The sequence below is a fragment of the Lontra canadensis genome, unplaced genomic scaffold, assembly GCF_010015895.1.
Source record: "Lontra canadensis isolate GAN:19392208 unplaced genomic scaffold, GSC_riverotter_1.0 scaffold45, whole genome shotgun sequence".
NCBI lineage: Eukaryota > Metazoa > Chordata > Mammalia > Carnivora > Mustelidae > Lontra > Lontra canadensis.
In genome coordinates this window covers 10,162,069-10,189,803 of record NW_022631039.1, presented here as the reverse complement: position 1 = coordinate 10,189,803, position 27,735 = coordinate 10,162,069, and the positions used below count along the sequence as shown (strand labels likewise).

At 41.9% G+C, this 27,735-nt stretch overlaps 1 protein-coding gene and 1 pseudogene across 1 annotated transcript in view; both read right to left on the bottom strand.

Annotated features, from left to right (window-relative positions):
- Positions 1 to 19,006, bottom strand: part of BAIAP2L1 (BAR/IMD domain containing adaptor protein 2 like 1) — a 90,143-nt gene extending 71,137 nt beyond the window's left edge. Inside the window, exon 1 of the mRNA XM_032872681.1 lies at positions 18,706 to 19,006. Coding sequence (XP_032728572.1) covers positions 18,706 to 18,756 — 51 coding nt within the window. The 5' untranslated portion in view covers positions 18,757 to 19,006. The remainder of the gene's footprint in view (positions 1 to 18,705) is intronic.
- Positions 19,007 to 27,029: 8,023 nt separating this feature from the next.
- LOC116876261 lies at positions 27,030 to 27,433 on the bottom strand (annotated as a pseudogene).
- Positions 27,434 to 27,735: the final 302 nt, after the last annotated feature.

Here is a 27,735-nt window from a genome sequence, read left to right as displayed (position 1 = left end):
CCTTTACCAGTAGGGAACTACAGACTCTGAAGCATAAATTAATACAATTATGACTAGCCAGATAGTTAAACTGAGCTGACTTTAAATTTCTGAGAACTGGTTTCTTTACATTCCTTTTTCCAATTCTCTATATGACCAAGAACAAATTATTTGCTACTTCAGTGTTTTATTTTTCTCATTTGAAAAATGTGGGTAATATTTACACTGGAATAAGCTTTTAAAAGTGATTTAAGAATCTCTAAGATGGAGTTTTGATGCCCTTCAGGTAACATTTATCCTTGAAATTTCCCATATTATTTTATTCTATACAATCTCATACAAATTAATCCAGCAGTATCAAATGCTTAAATTAATCAGGACTCATTCTAGATTTCATGTGACAAGATTATTTGTTAATAAGGATTAACTGTTTGAGAATACTTCTAGATAGACATCATTTGTAGAAAATCTTACTTCTTCAAGACTTCCTTGTGTTGTTGGAAGCTGCTGTTCCTGGACTAACATAATCAGTATTTGATTACACCCCCTGCCTTTAGGGAAAATATTAGTGAGTAAATTTGGAAATAAAGCAGCTGCTTATGGGCTAGCAGATGGTCAGAAGAGTCCTATTTTTCATACCCATCTTGAATGGGGAGCATAAGCCAAGTAAAGGAAAATAAGACAACAGAGATGTTTTGTTTGAAGTATTAAGTTATAGCAGAAGTACTCAAGCTTCAAATTCATAAAACACAAAAATGCTTATCTGCCAAATGTGAATAGTGTTTGGGTTCTCCTTCAATCTGTATTATCTATCTATGCTACTAGCTATCAACTTGCAGTATGTATCAATTTGTATTATCTATCATTTGTAACCTGCCATCCCACCAGTAATGGGCCAGGGGAACATGGGATGAAAAAAACTTTGAAGAATAAAAGGAAAAAAAACCCTGAGCTAATCACATCACTACCTTGCTAAGCCTCAATCTCCTCCTCTATAAAATGTAAATAATGATCATTTGGATCTCATGAGGGGTATAAAGATTCAATGAGATAATAAGTATTTACGGAACACTGATGTGCTCTTCCAAGCACTTGACAATCAGTGCACACTGAATCAACTGTAATAATTAATATTCCAAGACAAAAGTTTAAAATATTAGTCAACTCTTCAAATGGATGAACATTCCCATTTCCACAGATGTCTCCAGATACCTCACTTCCTGTCTGTAACATGAAGTAAATGATACTGGCTATTCTACCTTTAAGTGTGACATCAGGATGAGAGAAACCATGAATACAAAAACCTCTAGAAAAGTGTGGGGTACAAAGGAAATTGAAGGTGTTATTATGTCTTTTACTCATTTGAGAACAATTTATTCTTTTTTTTTTCCCTGTGGGATACATTTGACGTTTATGGAGTGCTACTGTTTTTCAGGCTCTGTGCCTAGCATTTTATATGGGCTGTCTCATTAGATCCTAACAACATGGTTATTATTATCTTCATTTTATGGATGAGACACCAAAGCTTTGAGATGCTAAATTTAAAAACCTTGCTGAATCCGATCCCACAGGTCATGCCCGGGCGGCCTTCCTGCTAACCTTTGCACTCATCCCTCAGGACTCAATACAATTCCTCGAACTAGATTGTTCAATAAAGTGAACTGAAAATACCTGTATGACAGAGCACTATTCTAGTGTGAGAAATTATGGGAGTCTCTATGATATTTTCTTTTTAGATGACTTCTTGTAATAGTACTGACTTCTTATGAGTCAGCACAATATCGTGCAGCAGCACAATATTGACCAATTCTACCCAAGCAAACAAATATCTGACCACCTTCTTCTCTTTCTCTTAAAAAAATAAATAAAATAAAAAAGATTCCCCCTAGGAATAATGGTTAATACTACCATATTGATTTCCTTCAGCATCAAGGAATTAGAACACCTCAGAACAACATTACCAAACCACAGGATGCTTTAACCACCCCAGTCAAGTCTCCCTAGGGAGCCATCAATTAAGAATGCTGTTCATTGGGGCGCCTGGGTGGCTCAGTGGCTTTAAAGCCTTTGCCTTCGGCTCAGGTCATGATCCCAGGGTCCTGGGATCGAGCCCCTCATCAGGCTCTCTGCTCAGCAGGGAGCCTGCTCTCCCCACCCCCTCCCTCTGCCTGCCTCTCTATCAAATAAATAAAATCTTTACAGACATACACAAAAAAAATGCTGTTCATTTTCTATTTTACACTTTTATATGTACAAGTATTTAGTCATGAATGATACACAAGTTTCCTTTATGCATTTTAATAAATGGTATCATAATACATTTCACTCTTACATTTTTTTTTTTAATTCAGTGTTATGTTCCCGAGACCTGTCCACCTTGTTAAATATTGACTAGTCTAAACTATTTAACTTCTGTATGGTATCCCATTGTGATGGCTAACCTTAGGAGTCTGCATGACAGGGGTATAGTACCCAGTCAGTCATTTAGATACTAATGTAGGTGTTGCTGTGAAGGAATTCTATAGATGTGGTTAACATCTACAACCAGTTTAAGCATTATCTTCAATAATCTGGGTAGGCATCATTTAATCAGCTGAAAAGCCTTTAGAATAAAACTAAGGTTTCCCTGAGGAAGATGACATTCTGCCTGGGGACTGCAGTATAAGCTTCTAGCCTGCCAGCCTGCCCTACAGATTTCAGACTTCTCAGCCTTCACAATCAAGTAAACCAATTTGTTTATTTCCTCTGAGTGGCATTTAGATGGCTTACAAGTTACAACTATGTGGCAAGGGATTGTACCCGTCTCCTTGTACACACAAGTATGAAGAAAATACCTAGACAAAGAATTGCTGAAGCACAGGGTATGTGACAGATTTTTCAAACAGGGGCACCTGGGTGGTTCAGTTGGTTAAGCATCTGTCTTTGGCACAGATCATGATCCTTGAGTCCCAGGATCGAGTCCTGTATGGGGCTCCCTGCTCAGCGAGAAGTCTGTTTCTCCCTCTCCCTCTGCCCCCCTTTCCGTGCACGCTTGCACTCTCACTCTCCCTCACTTGCTCACTCTCTCTCAAATAAATAAAATCTTAAAAAAAAAAAAAAAGACACCACCACATACTTTGGAGAAAGGGTCTGCAACAATGTGTGCTCCTACAGCCACTGTACGAAAGTACTCTTCTACCACACTCTCACCAACACTCGTCATACATTTCTCCTATCTGATGAGTGAAAAACAGTACCTTTTGTAAAATAACCTTCACTGCTTCCCTGTCAGTATTAAAAAAGTACAAATGACTGGAAATATCTAAGTAGGAGAGGAGAAATGATGAAAGGTAGTTTACCCGTATATTACAACGGTTTTAGGCTCAACTGTCTGTCATAGATTAAGGTTATCAAAGAGCATTATCCTTTAAAAAAAATATATATATATATATATTTATTTATTTGACAGAGAGAGAGAGAGAGAGAGAGCGCGCATGCACAAGTAGGCAGAGCAGCAGGCAGAGAGAGAGGGAGAAGCAGGCCCTCCAATGAGCCGGGAGCCCAATACAGGGCTTGATGTCAGGACCCCGGGATCATGACCTGAGCCGAAGGCAGCCACTTCACCAACTGAGCCACCGAGGCGCCCCGAGAGCATTATCCTTAACAGCAGGGTAGGGCACAAAGCCTGGGTATTTCCCATAATTAAGCAGGTTTGGACTCTGGCCACTCTGTGCCCTGCCTCCGGTCACTGTGCTCCGATGGCCTCTGGGCTATTCTTGGAACAGGCCATAGCCATTTCCCACCACAGGGATTTTGTACTTGCTCTCCTTCAGCCTGAAGACTCTTCCTGGACACCCATCCACCAGTCCTCAGCACCAAACCTCCGAGACACTTTGCTCCGCCTTCCCTTCTCTCTACCTCCGCTCCATGTTTCTCTCACTTCAGAAGGCTATTCACGACCTCACAGGATACAGCACATTTGTTTATTGCTCCCTCCGTAGGAACTGCATATAAAAGGCCAAGGACGACCTGTAGCATCAAGGACAGTGCCTGGATCATTTAAGGCCCAAAATGTACTCAGCAGCAGCAGTAGCAGCAGTTCTTCACTACTGCTGTCGTTGTTCTGTAAGAGATACATGTGCTCACGGCTCAATCGGCTGCACCCTGTGCCCGCAGCTCCTCTGAACACACTCAACAGACAGTGACCCAGTGGGCCAATTAGCTAGGAAAATCAGGCATGAGGTGATAGATATCACTGCTTGCAACTTCATTACCTCAAAGTAACAGCTCCAACAGAGGGTCACAAAAGCTGTAAGGCTCTGCCCTGTAACTACTAAGTCATAACAAACTTACAAAATCTGAAAATGTCAGGGTTTTCCTTGTGAATTTTGCCTTCCTAATCCTGTTTCTCCAAGTTTTTTTTTTTTAAAGATCATATTTATTTATTTATTTGTCAGAGAGCACAAGGAGGCAGAGTGGCAGGCAGAGACAGAGAAGCAGGCGCCCCGCTTAGCAAGGAGCACGATGTGGGACTCGATCCCAGGACCCTGGTATCACGAACTGAGCCCAAGGCAGTGGCTTAACCAACTGAGCCACCCAGGCGTCCCACTCGCCAAGCTGACTTTTAAATTACTTTTTAAGTATCACACAGTAATGTGGCCCTTAAAAAAGTACCATGTTGGGGGCGCCTGGGTGGCTCAGTGGGTTAAAGCCTCTGCTTTCGGCTCAGGTCATGATCCTAGGGTCCTGGGATCGAGCCCCGCGTCGGGCTCTCCGCTCCGCAGGGAGCCTGCTTCCTCCCCTCTCTCTCTCTGCCTGCCTCTCTGCCTACTTGTGATCTTTCTCTCTGTGTCAAATGAATAAAATCTTAGGAAAAAAAAAAAAAAGTACCATGTTGGGCATGTGGGTGGCTCAGTTGGTTAAGTGACTGCCTTTGGCTTAGGTCGTGATCCTGGAGTCCAGGGATCGAGTCCCACATCAGGCTCCCTGCTCAGAAACAGGTAGCCTGTTTCTCCTTCTCCTCCCTCATCATCTCTCTCTCTCTCTCCAATAAATAAAGTCTTTTAAAAAAAAAAAAAAAAAAAAAAAGGACCTTGTTAGGGGCACCTGGGTGGCTTAGTCAGTTAAGCAACTGGCTCTTGGTTATGGCTCAGGTCATAATCTCAGGGTCCTGGGATCAGGCCTCACATCAGGCGTGGTGCTCAATGCAAAGCCTGCTCGTCCCTCTCCCTCTGCTCCTCCCCATCCCCAAAATAAAAAATAAATAAATAAATAAAATCTGGGGAAAAAAAAAGCACCTTCTTAGAAATAAGTCCACCAACTGGTGAACAGATGAACATGGTACATCCATAAATGATTATTCAGCCATAAGAAGGAATAAAGTACCAATACACACAACATGATCATGCTAAGTGAAAGAAGTCATAAAAGACCACATATTATTGTAAGGACTTATTTTAGCAAGAACACTTCCATCCAGGCTAAACAATAACCTTGTTGTTTAACCCTTAAACTGTCCCTGCCCCCCTTTCCCCAAGGGACTTACTTAAAAACAAGTCCGGGGAAAGCAGTCCCAGGTAACAAAGCCCAAATACAAGGGTGGGTCAGGCCAGGTGGAGACATCCGATCAGTAGGGGAGTGCATACTGTCTCCCTAGTTACCAAGGAGTGTGGGCCCCACCCTTTGGGAAACGTTTTGGGCACCAATTCTGACCAAGGTGATAGGCTAATTCAAATATCTACTAGGGTAAATTGCAATTCAATTGGTCACTTATGTATGACCTAACATGACTGTGCAGCTTTCTCTGTGTGTTACAATCTCATTGGCCACCTGTGCGTGGCCAGGCCCAACCACATGGCCTTTGCCCTTAAAAGCTAATCTGTGAAGCAGAGAGAGGTCACCCTCTCTGTAAGAGGCGCAGCCCCGAACGTTTGGTCTGATTCTTGATGCTTGGCGCGAAATAAAGCTTTGCTTGACCTTCACTTTCTATTAGTCTCGCTCCTTTAATCACGGACCCATTATTGGGGGACCTAACAATTATATGATTATTTATATGAAATACCTAGTAAGACAAACTAAAGAGACCAAAAATATATCAGAGGTTGCCTGGGGCTCAGAATGAGAATGAGGAACGACAGCAACAGTCACAAAGGACCTTTCTGGCATGATGAAAATGTTATAAAATTGGATTGTGGTGGTTACACAATTCTGTAAATTTACTGAAACAAATCACTGAATTGTATACTTAAAAGGAGTGAATTTTTTTTAATGAATTACACCTCAATTAAGCTGTGTTTGGTTTTTTTTTTTTTAAAGGAAAGAAACAGCAATAACAAAAGCCCTGACTCTTCCTAACGTTCCAGGCTGCTAAGGGCTCAGGCTTTAAACCCTTAATGCTATGGAATGCTGCAAAGCTATGTGTCTTTGTTCATTCCTTGGTTGTTTCTAACTAGCCTGCCCATGGAGAGCCAGGTGTATTGAGATGCAGGACATGCACTATGTTTGTGAACATGGGTCCAGCATCATCCAGAAGAGTGCTACTGGTCTGCAAGCATTTTCCCACGTACCTGTTAGCAGCAACTTCCCCTTCTAGAGTGATACTCAATTAGATCCATTAGTAGAAAAAGATAACCCAGCTATTTTGAGAATAATCTCCTTGCTGGATTAGCAGCTGCCTTTCCAGCTATGACTGGGGAAGAGTTGGGCAAATGTTTCTCCAGGCATCTCCATCCCCAAAAAAAGTCATTTCTGGGTTCTTCTATAAGGGTAGTTTCATAGGAAATCTTTAGCCCACAGAGAAAATTCACCATGAAAGTTTCTCTCTATGACCTAAGTTGTTTTGCCTGCATTCTTCCTTTTCTTTCTTCCCTTCCTCCACATCCAAGCTTTGGTTTGTAAGTAATTATTTCTGCAAAAGCGGTCCTTCAGAGCGCAAAAGGCATGCCAGAAATGAAGCCATGATACCCTCAGAGTTACATGACTCCATCCCTTGAGACATGATCTGAGCACGGGGCTAGTGACCAGCAAAGCACAGGGCTAGCTCTTTGGGCTTAGCTTCTGAAAGAATATTCTCCGAGTGTTCTGAAAAAACCTATTAGATCATGAGCTCCTTAAGAACCAACCGAGAGATGAGAACCAGTATGATCATCCAGAAAACTATGTATTGCTACCTCTTAGGATACACTACTGGAAACAATAACATCTCCATGGCGTTTTATTTCAGATTTGATAAACTCCACTTTCTCTATTCCCTACTCACTAAGGCAGCAAGATTTTTCTGAAGAAAAAGCAAAGTTAAGCAAAACAAAAAGATCCCACACTGGCGGGATAAAGTAAAACATGTGCTCTTATAACTATTCAAGACTTTTGCATGAAATTATCAAGTCTCTCAAGAATATTAAGTCCCAGAGCTATCCCACCCACTAAACTAGTATAAGAATCTAGGCACTCAATTGTTTTGTTTTAATTGCAGAGGGAGAACTATGTTACAGGCAATCTGAGTTCATGACCATCCTTGATAAAGAAACTTAAAGTAATGGCCTGAATCCTGCTCAACACTACAAAGTTTCATTCTATTTTAAATAATAGACAAAAGTTTTACATTTGTCGTAGAATTATTTGAAACCACTTTTCCTTCTAGTTTAAGTGCAGACAATTACACTGGGTCCAAGGTCCAGTAGGCGATATGTATATAAAACTCCATAGAGTTATATATTTCTTGGCAGTGTGAAGAAAGCTTTTGGGGCTGAAAGCAGGCATTCCTAGCCTTGGCAATTAGCAAGCTATCAGACACTGTAACCATGTTTGGCCCACACTGGCCTCAACTGAACAAGGGATTTGGGGACCCTGCCCCAGATCTGAAGAAACTTTTGGACCTTGCACTTCAGAGGGAGAAGTACCTAGGAGAATGAAGTAAAAATCACTTCTTGAAATTCCAACTATGATGAAATCCAATATCCATTTTTGCTTGGCTCCCAGAGATGCATGTTCCCATTTGGAAGAATGGAAACACAATCCTCCCTAACAGCTACAGTACCAAGAGGACTATTACATTAGTCTCAATCAGAATCTGCAAATGGGCCTCTTCCAGTATTTTTCCCGATGGGTGGTGGGGGCAGGAAGGGTACTGTGGCAAGTACAAGATAATGTGTACTTAGGTTTCGTTCCACTAACTCTGTAAAGTACTTCTCATGTTTGGGCCTTTGAAACAACTATATTATGTATGTGTTTAATCTTCATTACATACCTACAGTAAATAGTGAACCCAGTCTCATGCTGGACATATAGAACACAAAGATGAATGAGGAAAGCATTCTAGCCCTTGAAAATGCATGGTCTAATAGGGAGACAGGTATAAAAAAAGTACCAAGGCAATCTAGACTGACATGGTGGAATAAGAAATGCAAACATCTTTAATATTACTTGAATATCACTTAGAAATATATAACTTTGGGGCACCTGGTTGGCTCTGTTGTTAAGCATCTGCCTTCAGCTCAAGTCATGATCCCGGGGTCCTAGGATGGAGCCCTGCGTCCAGCTCCCTGCTCGTCCAGCTCCCTGCTCTGCGGGAAGCCTGCTTCTCTCTCTCCCACTCCCCCTGCTTGTGTTCCCTCTCTCGCTGTCTCTCTCTCTCTCTGTCAAATAAATAAATACAACCTTCTTAAAAAAAAAAAAAAAAAGAAAAGAAATATATAACTTTCTCACAGATACGTGGTATCTATGAAGGAAACAGCAGTTAAGTTGCTGGGTTCCAATCAGCTGTCAACAGATAAATACTTTGAAGGCTATAGAGCACACTAGACTATTTGGTTGAGTGTTCTTACCTGCCTACTTATTGTTTTTAAAAGGTGTGTCTTGGAATAAAAAGCAAGCAATGAATTTACAGGAAAGAATGTCTCATGTGCTGGGTTGCATTTGTTTAGAAAGCCCTTAAAGTACTTAAAAGGTAACAGGAACTTTACTAGATCAAAGTAAACCGCTAATTTCAAATACAAGTGACATTCTTTTTGTAATTCACCAGTTCTTTCCAAATGCTATTCTTATACCATATCTTGAGTAATTCTAGTTGAACTTCCCTCACCCAGACCCTGTGAGATGGGTCATTTTGTTTTGCATTAAAACTGCAACCCTGGGGCACCTGGGTGGCTCAGGCAGTTAAACATCCAGCATCCAACTCTTGATTTTTGCTCAGGTCTTGATCTCAGGGTTGTGGGATCCAGCCTGCGTCAGGCTCCAGGCTCAGTGTGGAGCCTGCTTGGGATTCTTTCCCTCTGCCCCTGCCCCCACTCTAGCTCTCTCTAAATAAATAAATCTTAAAAAACAAAATGAAACAAAACAACAAAAACAAAAACACTGCAGCCCTTGCAATCTGAGAAATATTGTTCAGAAACCTAAAATAATTTAAAAATACTTCAAGTTCATTACATGTAGTTCTCAGATACCAGTAAGGAGAATCAAAACTTCTACTTTTTGTTTTGTTTTGTTTCTCATCTAATTCTCTTACCAATTTTCGAAAGACTTCTTACAACGTGCCTTAAAACCTCTTGAACTTAACCTGCACATACATTTATTTTTTTCTTTCTTCCAACAGTGAGACAAAACAAAGTTCAAAGAACTGAATTGGTAAAGGCAGAACCCCTCTGGGAAAGAGGGTGGGGAGAGGAGCAAGGAAACATAATTGATACAGGCAAGTCAAGGTAGAGGGGAAAGGCTGGACAGACTAAAACCTTGGCATTTTTGTCCTATCAAAAGCTATAAACTCTAGAAAAGCACAGGCTGGTTTTTTGTTTGTTTGTTTGTTTGCTTTTCCCCTTCTCCAGTGTGGTTCCTAGTGGTAACCACAGTGCTTGGTAAAACTGTGGTGCATAAAAAAAAAACAGCTGGAGAATGAATGTGGATAGCAAACTTGACACATCCATAACAGATGCTCAAAACATCATAGCCATTATTACCAGAGCTAGCTCAGTCCCCCTGGCCACCAAGGTGAGGATTTTAGCTACAACTGCGTGATAACCACAGATCTTCAGTATCTATTCAAGAATTTTTTCTGACTACTACTGTGCACAGTGAGGGATTAAAAAAAAAAAGCAAAACAACCAAAAAACCCTCAAGAAGGGTATAGCTCATTGGCCGAAAAAGTCGTGCCAATGATTTCAACGCTATTCTTTTATCAAATATTTACTCAACTCTGCCTCTATGTCAGTCACTCTATTAGATACTGGGGATAAGCAGTAAACAAAATAGATGAAAGTCAATGCTCTCCTAGTGTCTACACTCCGGTAAACACAGGCTACTACTGCTAACACACTGTTCTAAGAGCTTTCATGTATTACAACGTTCAATCTTCACAATAACCAGCCGTAGGTACTACTATAGTCCTTATTTATAGATGAAAAAATTGGAGCACAAGGTCAAATGGAGGAAAATGACATTAAGTACATACAAAAATGCTTCACCTGAGATCTGCTCTGATCCCCAATTCCAAACCTCTCCATTATTATTCTATACAATGTGTTTTAATCATCTGAACTTTTAGCCTTATTTCTGAGAGGTTATTATTACCACTTCTGTACCTTTTCTTGTCATTGTTATTAATGCCTTTATACCTTTCAAGAATACAGCTGCACCTAAAGGGATCAGCTTCTTGCAACATCAGGAACAAGACTCAAGCGATAACTGTTTAAGGACTGGAATTTGGGTTTCTCAGTTTTGTTGCATTCTTTTCTGTTGCATTCACAGTCTCAGGTTAGTAAATGTTAAAAATGCATTCCCATAAGTAGTGATTAAGAGAAAAACAGCGAGACTTTAAATTAGGCTTATCTTAGAGGGGCACCTGGGTGGCTCAGTGGGTTAAGCCTCTGCCTTAGGCTCAGGTCATGATCTCGGGGGTCCTGGGATCAAGCCCCGCATCAGGCTCTCTGCTCAGCGGGGAGCCTGCTTCCCCCCCCCACCCGGTCCCCGCCTGCCTCTTTGCCTACTTGTGATCTCCCTCTCTGTCAAATAAATAAATAAAATCTTTAAGAAAATAAATAAATTAGGCTTATCTTTGAAAGGTTAGTTTGCAAAACAGGTAGAAAATGGCACATTTTAGGGGCGCCTGGGTGGCTCAGTGGGTTAAAGCCTCTGCTTTCGGCTCGGGTCGTGATCTCGGGGTCCTGGGATCAAGCCCCGCATCAGGCTCATCAGGCTCTCTGCTCAGCGGGGAGCCTGCTTCCTCCTCTCTCGCTCTCTCTCTCTGCCTGCTTCTCTGCCTACTTCTGATCTCTGTCAAATGAATAAATAAAATATAAAAAAAAAAAAAAGAAAATGGCACATTTTAGCTTAGTTTTTGAAGCTTTTTACCCATTAAAAGTGGTACATCAATTTCTGCCTTTTTAAACCTTAAAATTATAAAAGTAATCCATTCACACAAAGAGAGTATAAATACTCTAGAAGGTAGAGTAAAAGTGACAAGTCAAAGTCTCCCTCCCCTGCCCTATAGTTTAACTACTGCTATACTTTGGTACTTTTAGTGAAGAAATTGCTATTGTTTAGGGACTTTTCAACCTCCAAAGCACCAAATAAAAAGTTTAAGCAACAAACCTGAGGCCATCTTTACTGCCCAGTCTGCTCTCCTTAAAGCACAGGTAGCTTCAGAAGGCTATAAGCCATCAGTTAGATCTCTGAGGGGGGCTCATTTGTTTTGCTCCCTGGATTGGGAATACCTTCTGGTAATATTTTTCGTTTATTTTTGAATAAGAAAGGAACCAGCAACTTTTTATCTCATTTACACAAGTCTCCCCTGTAACCACAAGGACTTGAGGCAGCTGTTAAAACCAGAACAGGTCCCTAAAACAATAATCAACCAAAAAGACAGACTCAAGGTCTGGAAAACAAATAGGAGTTTAAAATTAAGGCTGAGGAAAGTAAGAACAAAAGTACACAGGCTTGAAGAGCCACAGGAGTGTAATTATTCTGCACACATCTCTATGTACAAAGTTTATGGGGGAAGTTATACCCAACAGCAGAAGATATGAAATCTCAGGTATTGTCCCAATCAATGTCCATAGCTACTAAACAGTATAGCTACACGTATTTTACAAAAACAAAACAAAACAAAACAAAACAAAAAAACTATATAGGTTATACAAAAGGAAGTGGCTTTAAAAGACCAACTTAGTTGGGGTTCAGGAAAGGTGCATTCTCACAAAATCAGATTAAGCATAACTTCGGGCATGTTTTCCGGAGGGCATTTTGCAATGTGTAGCAAATATGCTTTAAATTGTACCTACCCTTTGACCCACAACTCCCTTCTGGGCATTGAGCTTAAGGAAAACATCCCGGATTTGTGCAAAGCTTTACCTACAATGATGCTTGCTACAGTGCTTTAATAGCAAAGTGCTGGCAACGATCTTATGTCCAGTAAAAGGGGACTGGATCAATAAATTGTTGATAGAGAACAGAGTACTGCGGAGTCAGCAAGCTGATGAGGCACAGGCTACTGACTGACACAGAGATGGACTAAAAACTGTCGGGAAGTGTGACAGTAAGAGTTTAATTAACAGTATTCTCTCTGGGTTGTGAGATTCAGGGAACTTTTACTTTCCCTGTGAATAGTCACAGAAATTTTGGAAATTTTCTAGTATCAGAAAAATACAGTTTTAAAAATCCTCTGAGATTAAAACCAACACACACACATAAAGAACAAAATATGAAAGTGGTAAATGCTAAGAAGTAGGATTTGGGGGATTTGTTCTTAAGCATGTACAATCTAAGTGGGGGGAAAGACCCAAATTAAAACTGTCGTTTCCTTCACAAAGTAGTAGTCTTGAAACCTCTTAATTTAATTGTAACTCACTGTAATTCTTTTTTAAAAATTAGTCAATTGTGCCTATAACATAAAGCAGGTACATTTTCTAGAAAAGCCACACGAAAAGAAAAGGAAAGGTACTTTAATACTCAAAGGAACAAGAAAATTCAATAAACCATAACTCTGTACCCCCTCCCCCAGCATTCCAGTTTGTTAAAGCATGGCTCATCTATGCCCTCAAAACCTCTTATGCAATAAAACCTTTTGATGTGTGCAACTATGACAGTTTTAGAGTCTATTAAACTTAAATTTATGTTTTACTCTACTGAGTACCACAGCTGTATGGCCTCTCTCAGACCCATGTTCCCTAGGTCGTAGGCTCTGACAGGAAGTATCCCCTAGGGAGTTGGGCTTCTGCTGTGGTTGCAGACATTGAACCAAACCTGGGGAAAACAGTTTTGTTTTGAATTTTAAAATTTTATTTGCATAGACCCACCACGGTGGCTAAAATTAAAAGGAAAGAGAATATCAACTGTTGCCAAAAACAAGCTACTGAACTCTGGTACAACCACTTTAGAAAACTGCTGGGCAGTTTCTGCCAAAGCAGAAAAGTATTTACTCAAATACTTTATAACCCAGCAATTCCACTCCCATGTCTATACCCAAGAGAAATGAGGGCCTATGCCCACCAGACATGGACTAGAATGTTCATAGCCTCACTAATCACTGTATCCTGGAGTAGTCTGAAAACAATCCAGAAGTCCCTCAAGAGAATAGATAAATCATGATGTAATTACACAGTGCACTACTTACTACACAATAGTAAAAAGGAGTTACAATTACTCTGACAGGGGTGTATCTTACAAACACACTGGGTGAAAGATGGGAGATGAAATGGGCCAAACTAATCAGTGCTTAGAAGTTAAGGCCAGTAGTTATCTTGGAGGTAACACGTGACTGGAAGTGGGCACAAAAAGGACTTCAGGGAGGTTGGTCATAGTCTACATCTTGATATGTGTGTTCGTTATACACACATGTTCAGTTTTTTGACGATTTTGTGAGCTATATACACCAAAGCACACCTTTCGATATATTTATTATAGTCCAATAAAAAGTTTAAGGGGTGCCTGGGTGGCTCAGTGGGTTAAGCCGCTGCCTTTGGCTCAGGTCATGATCTCAGGGTCCTGGGATTGAGTCCCTCATCGGGCTCTCTGCTCAGCAGGGAACCTGCTTCCCTCTCTCTCTCTGCCTGCCTCTCTGTCTACTTGTGATCTCTCTTTGTCAAATAAATAAATAAAATCTTTTAAAAAAAAAAAGTTTAAGAAATACATTTGCAGGGGCGCCTGGGTGGCTCACTGGGTTAAAGCCTCTGCCTTCGGCTCAGGTCATGATCCCAGGGTCCTGGGATCGAGCCCCACATCGGGCTCTCTGCTCTGCAGGGAGCCTGCTTCCTCCTCTCTCTCTCTCTCTGCCTGCCTCTCTGCCTACTTGTGATCTCTGTCTGTCAAATAAATAAATAAAATCTTAAAAAAAAAAATACATTTGCAAATGTCTACAGGTAAGTTCAATTAATGTTTGTGTAGCTTTTATAATAATTTTTACTTTTGAAGAGCAGAATAAATAACTGTGGAATGCTGATAAAAATAAAAGTCCAATTTGTTGAAATTCCATGCACGTTAGGTTTCCCCTGCAGGTCTGCCTGTGGCTCGTTAAAACAGAAGTGCCAAGAGAGAATTAATGCCCAATACTGGAATAATATCACAAATGTCAACTCAAAAGCAACCTCAAACTTGAGGATGGTGTCACCTGGCCAAGTGGTCCCAGCTTCCCAAGCTTCATAATAAAGGACACTGCTCTGTCTTACATAGCAATAATGATATCACAGTTCTAAAATCTCTTTCCAATCAGGAAAAAAACGTTATGACAGAAAAAGACAACCATTGTTTGTCTTTGTATTTTCATTTTACCAGACAAAAGGCTACAATACTGGGCTGTTCAGTTTAATATTTGATACCTGGCAATTCTTTCTGTTGCTACCTGGCACCTGATTCTTACTGTCCCTTTTTATAGTCATCATGGAGCCAAGAGCAAGCTGTCTGGGCTTCTGCAAATCCCATTTTATCTTCAGCAAACCTGAAGAAAGTAGTATTATATGGGAACAGATGAAGATATCAAATAGTATATACAGCTACAGCAATAAACACACAAGGCGAATGAAACCTTCACAAGCTAGACCTGTATACCATAATCTGCACTGGAAGCCATCTAGGCAGGGACTTTTACTTCCATATCCCCAATTAAACCCAAGTTCAGAAAATAAAAACAAACAAAACCTAGTATACATGACGAGAGGCTTGTTTGACTCAATAAAACAAAAGTACCTCATTTTTTTATTAAACAAATTTTTGTTCAAAACAAAAATGATGAACAAAATTCTGGTGATATCTTAGATCACCAAATACGAAAAGGCATTTGATTTGTGCATTTTTTGACTGCTAGAAACTAAACTACTATACAAAAAGGAGATGAATGGAGGCTGGCGGGGAAAATGGCACATGGACACTGCTCCCTCTAGACTTTTGGGTGTGCGTTTCTCAACAGTAAACAAAATCCACATCCACCTCGAGGGATGATGTATACTTAGATTGAAACAAATGCTCTATGGAAAGTGTCAAGGGATGTGAGGGAGCCTAGCATAGGTATTCACTAAATAAATAAATGTTCATATAATCAACAAACTCACACACCTACTACCTGTCAGTAACCATTCAGAATGTAACAAAGCCAAGCTCCTCTCCTCTGGGCACTCGAATTCTAGTTGGAGAGGGATGAGAGATAAACAAGTCTGTCATACAGAATATCTTAAGATACTAAGCACTATGTGAGAAAGGTAAAGTCAGTGGGATTGGGAGATGGATGGCAATTTTAAACAATTTTAAAGAGTTGTTTGAGCAGGTGACATTTAAACAAAGACTTACCTGCCCCTTTCCCCCTCCTTTTTAAGTGACTTTCTCCCCCTTCATTGCTGCTTATTTAGCAAGGGTAAGGTAGGTACAGGATGGATGACATCATACCCATTCCTCCTCAACTTCCTAAGACTTTATCTGTTCTAACTTCTAGGAAGGTGTGGTTACTCTTACTTAAGGTTTTATTTGTTTTTTTTTTTTTTAAACTTTACCTCTTCCTTGTACCACTAAAGCATGTACTCACCAGAAAACCATGCAAAATCACAAGCAAGCACTAAGGGCAAATTATGGGCATACTATGTAGAGACGGGGAGGGATCTTTGGCTGACCTCTAATTAGCAATGGTAACATTACTTGACTTTTTGGGGGGTTATTATCATACCATTTGTTTGTGAAGCCATAAAACACACATCCTCCTGGGATTCAGCATGGGTTTCCACTAATCATTTGTCTAAGGACATATTTTAGAGAACTGAGCAAATGTGTAAATAAATACTGAAAGATATTTGATACCGCATTACAGAGAATTACACTAGTTTATAATCCCTCACTTCTTCCGGAGAATTTATTCTTTTTTTCAAAGTTGGAGAAATTTGAGTATTAAAAAAAAAAAAAAATCTAAAATCCATACTAGCAAGTCATTAAATCTCAGTTCCAGGTGCTATTGTCAATGCATCTGGTTATGTTTCCATTAGTAAAACACTGTAGGTTATTAGGTAACATAAAGGAAATCTCTTAAAAAAAAAAAGCCCAAAACACTAGATTCAGTCATTTAAGCGTCCAACTCTTGATTTATGCTTAGGTCAAGATCTCAGGGTCATGAGATGGAGCCCCTCATCCAGGCTCCTTGCTGGGTGTGAAGCCTGCTTAAGATTTTCTCTCTCCCTCTCTGCCCTGCTCCCTCCCTCTCTCAAAATAAAATGAATAAACAAATTAAATAAAATAACTAGAGTCATCACATTGTGAATTTTTTTTATGATATTAAGCTTAAATTGTTTTCAGCTTTGGTTGTCAGAGGGTGGGGTAGGGAAGAATTCAATGAGGAGGTGGTGAAGGTTTTCAGGCTTTCAATCAGTCTTGTGAATGTAAAATTTCACTACACATTTCCATCATAGCCAAAGCATGAGCCAGCAGTATTCACTTCATAGACTATACATAAACTTGCTGTCTGGAGCTGTAAATTCTTTTACCACCATTCAACATAAAAAACACAATCCCAAAACATTAAAGAAAAATTGGTGATTAAAGTCACAATCGACACTTGCTAGCTTTTAATATGTTTTAAGACACCTGGGAATGGAAAGTAGTCAGTAACTAGTTTCTGACGTTCACTTTAACTTTGCAAAGTACGAAAATGATTTACACTGCCTAATGTCTATAAATATGTAAAACCCAAACTGAAATCTACACTTTTGCATCCTGCCCTAGTTCTTTGGAGTTGGCATTTGTGGCACTGTAATTCACTGGAGGACAGCCCCTCCACTGAGTCATTGCTAAAGTAAAAGGAAGAAGTGGGAGAAAAGGAGTTACTTCAGAGCATCTGATTGCTTGTCTCAAACTGATCTATCATCCCAGATTGGAAAGATATATGTGCCTGTCTCCTTGGAGGCAACTTAGGTGTTCACATGTTTTTCTGCCCCACTAGATACTTAAGACTGCCTGAAATCGACAACGATCTGCATTCCTCGCTTGGATACGGTTTCTCCTTAACTGACAGTCATCAGAGCAGCTCCAACTCCCCAAATCTAAGAGTGTCTTATTTACACACTGTCAACACCTCACACTGCCTGCCACACTATCTTCAGGATTATGGAAATATTAACAAGCTCAATACAAATGTAAAACTTTAACAATCAACAATTTCCGGGATTTCGAAAAATTGCTCTCTATTAAGACAACACAGTTCCTTACCGAGACCAAAAATGCTGTGTCAACTGTGTCCACCGTATCTAGCCAAAAAGTATAATTCACGTTACCTATGCGTGTATCCAGATGAAGGGAATCAATTGTTTTGAACCCAAAGGTTCAAATTTTTTTATGATTATGAATATATTTTCATGCTCTTCTTTATTCTTATCCTACAACAGTCAATAAACCCTATTGATTTCAGGAATGCACTCAGACTTTGCGCATCTAGAAACCCAATTTTAGGGCTAAAAAAAAAATCTATAAAGGTGACCAAACTGTTGGCCTTAAAAATGGCTACAAATGAATTTGGAGAGCTTGTGTTCAATGAGCCCAAGCCGAATTAAAACAAAAGTTGTTTTGTCGTCTATTAATAGCCGATGATTAAGCACGTATCTTATTTCAACTGGAATTCATTTACGAGTACTTAAACTTCCTAAACTGGCCACTAATCCTAAATCCGTGTCTGTTACTGGAGAACCGGCTTAAGAGAGTGACCGTCAATGCTCTCCTGTAATTTAGGTCCATTTTACCGCAACCTCGCGGAGCAGTCGGTGTGTCCAGGCCGAGGGGCTCGGGGAGCCGCGCGCGCCAGGGTCCGGGAGGGCGGGAGCCCGCGACGCCCCCCAGAGGCGCCCCTGGCGCGGCCCGAGCCCCGCACGGCGCTCGCCCGGTCCCCGCCCGCAGGAACGAGTAGCTGCTCCTCGGGCGCCGCGGCCACGCCGGCCCGTCTCGGACTCCGAAGGCAGCCGGCCGGAGGACGCGGCCCCCAGGGAGAGGACAGACCACCCCCTCCCGCCCTTCTACGCCCTCCGGACACGTTGGGCCGTGAAACGTGCAGGCAGCAGGGCGGCCCGAGCGCCGGGAGGGGCGGGGGGAGGGTGTTCCCGCGTAAAGTCAGCTCCTCGCGTCGACCCTCCCCCGGCGACGACCGCGAGCCGCGCCGCGGCCTCCCCGCTTCCCGCGGCCCCGAACTCCGACCCCCGTCCTCCACGGGTCTCGGGCCGCCCCGCACCCCCGGCCGCGCCCCGCCCTCGGGCCTCCCGCCCTCAAACCCCCGTGGTCCCGGGCCGTGCTGGGCTCGCTCACCCGGTAGGTGCTCTCCGTGAGCCGGTTCACTTCCTCCGGCCCCCGTGACATGGCTGCAGCCGCCCGGCCGACGAACGCGGGAAGACGCGGCCGGGCCTCGTGGCCGCCCTGACTTTGGGCTGCGGGAGCGCCGGGGCGCAGCTGAAGGGCCCCCGAGGGTCGGCCGCTGCCACAGCCGTCGGCTCGGAAATGCCGGCGCGCTCCTCCGCCGCCAAAATGTCAAAACTTGTAGCGCCGCCGCGGCCGCAGCCACCGCCCGCGAGGAATTGAGGAGACGCGGCCTGACGCGGCTGGGTGAGCCGGGCTGGCTGCGCGGGCGGGGCCGCCCCACCTGAGGCGCGCGGGGTGGGCGGGGCCGGGCGGGCGGGGCGGCCCCACCTGAGGCGGCCGAGTGGGCGGGGCCGAGGGGCCGGGGCAGACGGGAGGAGGCCAGCTGGGCCCAGTAGGCGGAGCGTCCTCACCTGAGGCGCCCCAGGCCCGCCGGCCACCTCTTGCCCTCTTGCTGCTGTCGGAAAGCTCCCGGTGACGCTGCGACCCGGATCCTGGGAGGCGTTAGTATGTCGTGATGCTGCGCTGCTTGGACAGAGCCCGCACGGGGGGGTGGGGAGGCCAGTCCCCGAGACCCACACTTTCCGCGGGCGCCCCAACGTGCTGCCTTTTGGGGACTGCGGGAAGAGGGACCCACGTCCCCCAGTTGTATTGATTTCCCTGTTTGACCCCCGTCCTGCTTACCCTTCTCGTTGACCTCAAAGATCTGTGGGATCCCAGGGCACGGGCTGTCATAAATGGAGAAAAGGGGCTGCCACCTGTAGTTTTGGAAGCTCCCAGTGTATCAGAAACTTAATAAAATTTGTGGTGGCAGAAACGGCTGTACGTTTTTAAACTTTAAGGCCGACCTTTAACTCGATGTAATATAGCTGTGCTATTCATGAGATCGTTACTAGATTTAAAAAACTGGGGCGCTTGGGTGGCTCAGTGGGTTAAAGCCTCTGCCTTCCGCTCAGGTCATGATCTCAGGGTCCTGGGATGGAGCCCCCGCATCGGGCTCTCTGCTCAGCGGGGAGCCTGCTTCTTCCTCTCTCTCTGCTTGCCTTTTTGCCTACTTGTGATCTATGTCAAATAAATAAAATCTTGAAAGAAAGAAAGAAAGAGAGAAAGAGAGAAAGAGAAAGAAAGAAAGAAAGAAAGGAAGGAAGAAAGAAAGAAAGAAAGAAAGAAAGAAAGAAAGAAAGAAAGAAAGAAAGGAAGACCGACCGACCATGGTGGGCTGAGGTGTAGTGGAGGGAACTCTTCCTTTCAGCACTCAGTGTAAGCAGGTGCCTGGGTCCTAATACTCTGCTTTGTCTCCACCCCAGCCGCAGCCCAGATCCCGAGGATCCAGAGCCGCTTTTTCGAAACAGGAACGACGGCTTACTACCCGAGACATCCTCCCAATAAGGAAGTCTTATTCTGATTTTTTAAAACTTCCATTTGGGTGGATTGCATCTTTTATGAGCTGTTAGGATATAAAGCTTCTAAACTGCTTTTGTGATAAAAGTTCAATAGGAAATGTACACAAAGAAGGTACTGTGTGGCCCAGGTGGGGACACCAAGAGAATGAGATACGGCTAGACTTAGAAATAACCACCTGGACTCTGGGACAATGGTATCCGGTTTTACAAATTATAAAACATCATGCTTGGGAACCAAAAGATTATATGTTCTTGGATGTTGGAGGGAAATAACATATCAGCCCTAGGTTTCAGGCAGTGGAAGCAGCTGCCTCCTTCCTTAACAGATTTCTAACATTTGACTCCTAAGATTTGCCAACTGGGTTTCATTTGCCATATTGAGATGAACTCATGACCTTATAATTACCAACAATACGTATTAGGCTCTTCAAGTATGCCTGCTGGTTTTCATTTAAGCTTGAAATCCCAGCCTTACAGCACCTGGGTGGCTCAGTTGGTTAAGTAACTGCCTTCGGCTCAGGTCATGATCCCAGAGTCCAGGGCTTGAGCCCCATGTCAGGCTTCTGACTCAGCAGGAAGCCTGCTTCTCCCTCTCCCTTGTGCCTGCTGCTCTACCTGCTTGTGCTCTCTCTCTGTGTCACATAAATAAAATTAAATTAAAAAAAAAAAACTAACCTAAAAAAAAAAAAATCTCTGCCTTAACTTTGCAGGTCACTTTTGTCTTAGCACACACCTCTGTGCCTTCTGATGAATGGGGTCATTTCACTCTGCTGCAAGCCAGTCAACCGAGGAGCTGGAAAGAGCAGAGACTTAACCTTTAACACCCCACAGCTCAGTTTAGATTCAGAAAAGACAGATTTACAAGCAATCATAAAACTAGCAAGTATCTCAGGTGGCTTGATTTGATTGCCAAGGTTGAAATTTAATCAAAGGACCAGGTTCATAACTGTATGCAAATTGACAAGCAGATATTCAGTCACATTTAACTCTCCTTTATGGAAACAATTTCCTGGTTAGGATCAACCTGCTCCTTTAGAAGTCTTTGAGAATGGTCAGTTCTTGGGCCATACGGATATTAAGAGTAATGCTGTTCAGCTCCCGGCTCAGTAATTGGCAGTGTAGATGCCCAGTAAGTGTTTGTTGAACAAAAAGAAAAAGTGAGTATTAATTATCTGCTCTGTGCTGGACACTCTGCTGGGGCGGGGGGGCGGCGCGGGGAGCGATGTAGGAGTGCAAGACCCACACCCAATACATGTGCAAGAACTAGAATTCAAGGAGGACCATAATGGAAGCTATAGTTGAGGCACAATCAACTACTAGCCCTGACGAGGGGCTCTCAGGCTGGACAGGTGCTCTGGGATGTCCAGGACAATTCCCTATGTTTTGTGACAAAAGAGGTCTCTATTGATATGATAGTAGTTTGGGGGTAGAGTCCCATATAAAATACCAAGAGGGAGGATGGGGCTTTCAGGGTTCTCATTCTGGGGAAAAAAAAAAAAAATGCGGGTTGAAGACTCATTAGCCATTCTGGAACTCTCTTCCAGTCCAAGCTGCCCTAACTTCTCCAGCACACCAAGTTCACTGCTGCTATAGAGTTTCTCACAAGCTGTTCCCTCAGCCTAGAATGTGCGCCCCTCACCACCCCCCCCCCCCGCAGCATTTTTCCATGATTGGATTTCAGCCTAGACACAGCCTCAGAGAGGCCCTTCCCTCACCGCTCGCCCTGAAGATGCTATTTTAGGTCCTCTCTATCACGGCATGCAATTTTCATTCTAGTAGTGCTTATCGTTCACTATGGTAAGGCTGGAAAATGGCTCCGCAAGGATGTCCAAGTCTATGTGTTGGAACTGTGAGTGTTAACTTATATGGCAGAGAGAGTCTGCAAATGGGATCAGAGATTTTGAGAAGAAGGGATTGTCTTGGAATGTCCCGGTGGACTGGTTGTAATCACAAAGGGCCGGATAAGGGCGACACAGGAAAAGTCAGAGGAGATGCGATGACAGGGACAGAGCCTGCAGTGATCCACTTTGAAGGTGGAGGGAAGAGGTCGAGGAGTACAGGAGGCCAGTAGAGCTGGAAAGGCAAGTGCACAGAGCCTCTCCTCAGAGCTTCCAGAAGGAACTACCCCTGCAGGCACCTTGATTTCAGCCCCACGAGACTCATTTCAGACTTCTGCCCCAGAACTGTAAAATAATAAATGGGTAGTGTTTGAAGCCACTCAATGTGTAGCAATTTGTTTCTGTAGCAATGGGAAACTAATAACACTAATCTTTTTCCTTTTTCATTTCTTTATTGATAGATTCTTTCTGCCTCTTTCTCCCATCAGAATGCAAATGTCACCAGGGCAGGCATGACTCCTGTCTGGGGCACAGCAGGTGCCTTGTGCCTGGCACATAGTAGGTGCTCCAGAACTGCTAGGAAGACACAGTTAAGAGGTAGTCAAGACGCTCTTCATTTCACAAAAAGCAGCTACATCAGGGGTTTTCTTTTCCAGCTTTCAAAAAACAATAAAATAGACCGCAGAACAGAGGGTCGTACAAGAATATACAGATATTAGTTTCAATTCAGCAAATCCCGAAAGGTAACAAAACGTAGGCATAAACAGATTTAGAGAAAAAGTCCTGAACTTTCTACAATGTGCTGTGCATTGCGAAGTAGACATCCAGTCATCATTATATGAATACCCTGAGAATGTTAGTGCTCAAAAAAGGATAAATACTCACCTATTTATAAAAACACTAAATAATGTCCATAAAGTATAGTGGCTTATTAACATCTGGTATAAGTTCTCCTATGAATAAGAATTAAATGCAGAACGTATTAATATACTTTAAATGCTATATGACCATGAAGCATTCAACGGGTTCCGTAAGTCACACATGAAAACCAATTTTGTCATTTCAGTGGTATTTGAACCACTTCTGCTTTTCAACTTCGTTCAGTTTTTTTCAACGTGGTTCAACTTTGTTGAAGAAAGTTCAAATCTTAATCCATCTTCTCTGTCCTTTATGAATTACTAACAAGTACTGTGGAAATGTTATTTTGTTATTTTCTAGAACGGACATGTTATTCAGCAACATTTTATTATTAGTTGTTGTCTCTTGAGTCAAAGAACACTTAGGCTTGTAACAAAATCAGAACTGGAGATTTGAAAGGGCTCTCACTACCGACTCATCGTTTATCTAGACATAGAAATCATATTTCTCTTTTACATTTTTTTACATCTTTCTGTGCTGCATTCTGGATAATTTCTTCAGAATTATCCTCTGAATCACTCATTCTTTCCTTGACTGTGTCAAATCCCTATATAATTAATCTGTCCATTGAGTTTTAAATTTTAATGTATTTTTTATTTCTATAACGCTATTTCATTCTCTTTCAACTCTCACTGTTAAAAAACAGCTTTATTGAGAAGTAATTCACATACCATATAAGGTACCTATTTAAAGTGTACAGTTTAATGGTTTTTAGGTTATTCATGAAGCTGTACAATCCATTTTAGAACATTTTCATCGCCTCAAACAGAAATCCTGTAGTCATTAAGAGTTACCTCCTCCCATTTTCCGTCAACCCTCTCCCTTAGTGCTATACAACCATTAAATCTATTTTCTGTCTCTGTAGATTTTGCCTACTCTGAACATTTCATACAAATAGAATCATATAACATGTGGTCTTTTGTGATTGCTTTTTTCATCTAGTATAGTGTTTTCAAAGTTCATCCATGTTATGGTATATATCAGTACTTAATTCCTTTTAATTGCTGAATAATAGCCCATTGTGTACAACTCTTTTTTATCCATTCATCCATTGGTGGACATTTGGATTATTTCCATTTTTTGGCTTTTGTGAATAATACTGATGTGAACATTTGTGTATAAGTTTTCATGTTTCTTAGGTACATATCAAAGAACGAATTTGCTGGGTCATTCTATGCTAAACATTCTTGAGAACTGCCATATGGTTTTTCAAAGTGGCTGCATCATTTTACAATACTACCAGCAATGTATGAAGGATCCAATTTTCCCAATCTTTGGGAAACATTTTTGTTCCAATCTTTGTAAACATTTGTTATTGTCTGTTTTTATTATTATTATTATTATTATTATAGCTGTCCTACTGGGCATGAATTGGTAGCTTGTGGTATAGATTTGCATTCTCTAATGGATAATGATGTTGAACATCTTTTTTTTATTCCCCTAAGATTTCTTTATGTGAGAGAGAGAGAGAAATAGAGATAGAAAGTGTGTGTGTGGCAGGGAGGAGCAGAAGGAGAGAATCCCCAAGCAAACTACCTGTCAGGCACGGAGCCTTACTTCGGGCTCATTCACACGACCCATGAGATCACAACCTAAGCTGTTCTAACTGACCGAGTTTAAATGACCGAGTCACCCAGGTGCACCTTGACCATCTTTTCAGAGACTTATTTCATATCATCTCTGGAGAATATCTGTTCAGTTCCTTGACCCATTTTAAAACTGTGTTATCTTCTGATTATTGAGTCGTCAGTGTTTTTTATATATTCCGGATATAAATCTCTTGTCAGATATATGATTTACAAATATTCTATTCCAGTCTGTGCATTGTCCTTTGAAACATACATCTTTTTTTTTTCTGTTGTTGCTTGTGATTTTGGTGTCATATCTAAGAAACCTTGCCTAACCCAAAGTCAGAAAGATTTACCCCCATGTGTTCATCGAAGAGTACTATAGTTTTAGCTCTTATATTTAGATCTACATTTCATTTTGAGTTAATTTTTGGATCTAGTGTAAGAAAGGGTTCCAACCTTATCCTTCGGCTTGTGGCTAACTAGTTGTCCCAGCTCCATTCGTCGAGATCATTCTTTCCCTCATTTGAATTGTCTTGGCACCCTTGTCAAAAATCAGTTGACCAGGGGGCCTGGGTGGCTCAGTTGGTTACGGCTGCCTTTGGCTCAGGTCATGATTCCAGGGTCCTGGGATCGAGTCCCACATTGGGCTCCTTGCTCAACAGAGAGTCTGCTTCTCTCTCTCCCTCTGCCTGCTGCTCTGCTTACTTGTGCTCTCTCCCTCTCTGTCAAATAAATAAATAAAATCCTTTAAAAAATCAATTGACTGTAAATGTAAGGGTTTATCTCTGGACTTTGTATTGTATTCAACTGATCGATATATCTGTTCTACCACAGAACTGCTATACTTCCTTGATTACCATAGTTTTGTACTAAGTTTTGAAACTGGGAAGTGTGAGTCCTTTGACTTTTTAAGATTGTTTTTGGCTCTTCTGGATACCCTGTATCTCCGTATCAATTTTAGGATTCACTTATTAATTTATGCAGGAAAAGCATCTGGGATTTTGATAAGGATTTTGTTGAATCTGTAGATCAATTTGGGAAGTATTACTGTCTGAACAATGTTAGCTCTTCTGACTCTTGAATATGGAATGTCCTCCCATTTATGTAGGTCTTACATTTCTTTAAGCAATGTTTTATAGTTTTCAAAGTGTAAATTTTACACTTCCTTTTTTTAAAAAAATATTTTATTTATTTGACAGAGAGAGAGATCACAAGTAGAGCTGCAGGCAGAGAGAGAGAGGGGGAAGCAGGCTCCCCACTGAGCAGAGAACCCGATGCAGGGCTCAATCCCAGGACCCTGAGATCATGACCTGAGCTGGAGTCAGAGGCTTTAACCCACTGAGCCATGTAGGCACCCCTACACTTCCTTTTAAAAAAGATTTTATTTATTTATTTATTTATTTATTTATTTATTTATTTATTTATCTGGGAGAGAGAGAGCTCGAGCAGGGGGAGGGGCAGAGGGAGAGAATCTCAAGCAGACTCCATGCCTAGCACAAGGCCCAATGTGGGGCTCCATCTCATGACACTGAGATCATGACCTGAGCTGAAATGAAGAGCCAGACGCCTAACCGACTGAGCCACCAGACACCCCTACATGTCTTTTGTTAAATTTATTCCTAAGTATTTTTTGATGCTTTTACAAATTGAACTCTGTTCTGGTTTTCATTTTCCAATTGTCCATTGAGAGTATCCAGAAATATAATTGATTTTTGTATATTTATCTGGTAACCTTATTATCAGATTGAGGAAATTCCCTTCTCTTCCTAGTTTGTCAAGTGTCATCATCATGAAAGTATTAGACTTTTGTCAAATGGCTTTTCTGTGTCTATTGAGATGATCATGGCTTTTTTGGTCCTTTGTTCTGTTGATCTGGTGTATTAAAATGATTGAACTTCTGTATTTTGAATCAGCCTTGCATTCCTGGGATAAATTCCACTTAGTCATGGTGTATAAGCCTTTTTATTATTGGTGGATTTGGTTTGCTAGTATTTTCTTGATGACTCTCACATCTATATCATAAAGAATATTGATGTGTTGTTTTCTTGTGATACATTTGATTGGTTTTGATAATTGGGCAAAAACTGACCCTATAGAAGGAACTGGGAAGAACTCATCTTCTGTTTTTGGAAGAGCTCACAAAGAATTGGTATTTATTTTTCTTTGACTGTTTAGTAGCATTCACCAGGAAGGCCAACAAGGTCTGAACTTTGTCTTGTGGGATGTTTTAAAATTGTGAATCTAATCTCCTTTAATAGGATCTTCCAGTTTCTTTTTTGAATGTTATTTCCTTATGGTTTCTATTCCTTCATCTCTGTAATCATTTACATTATTTTATAGTCTCTCCCAGATAGTTCTGTGTAGTTTCTGTCTACTGGTTCTATTTTGTCTGGTTTTGGTTATTTATTATTTCATTTAGCCACGATTGTGTTTGCTGATTCTCTATCATGGTAAATCACAACATTTCTTTATCTGTTCTGGGAATTTGTTATGGTTATTGTTGTTGTTTAAGGTTTATTGACAATACCACAGCACAGCCGGAAGATTCAAGTGCTTCCCCATGGCATTTTGGAATTCATCCCAACTATAGGCTGCGTGACCTGTGGGTTGGAAGACTGCCAAAGCTCTAGAGTTTCAACGTTTCCTTGGTGTCAGGATCGACTTCAGTGATTTCCTGATCCAGGATGGAGACCTCAGCAACATTATCATCTCTCCTTTCTCTCTCCTCCTACTTCAGATTGTTGGAGATACCACTCACAGGGCCCCCTCAATCCGCTTCATGAGATGTGTGACACAGCCTGTGATCTTGCTTCAGAACCTTGCTGGGAATAACGGTGATCTCCTCGCACACATGCTTGTTGGTGTGGGAGTCATTGTTTAGGCACGTGTAATACTTCTCAATGGTGACCCAGGCTGCCTTTTTCATGGTTTTGATGTGAATGCAGCCCATGTTGGTGGCTCTGGCAATTATTGTGAGGTCATCTTTAGTGGTGATCCACTTTGTCTACAGAAACCTCTTGTGGCCTGGATTATGAAGTGTTCCTTCAGACAAGCTTTGCGTCTGTTCTTGACAGGCACTCCAAAAAGATCACCAAGGGTGGGGCAACTGGGTGACTCAGTTAGTTAAACATCTGACTCTCAGCTCCAGTCTTGATCTTAGGTCCCTGAGTTCAGGCCCCACAATGGGCTCCACACTAGGTGTAGAGCTTACTTTAGGGAAGAAAAAAAAAAAAAAGATTACCAAGGAAGAAT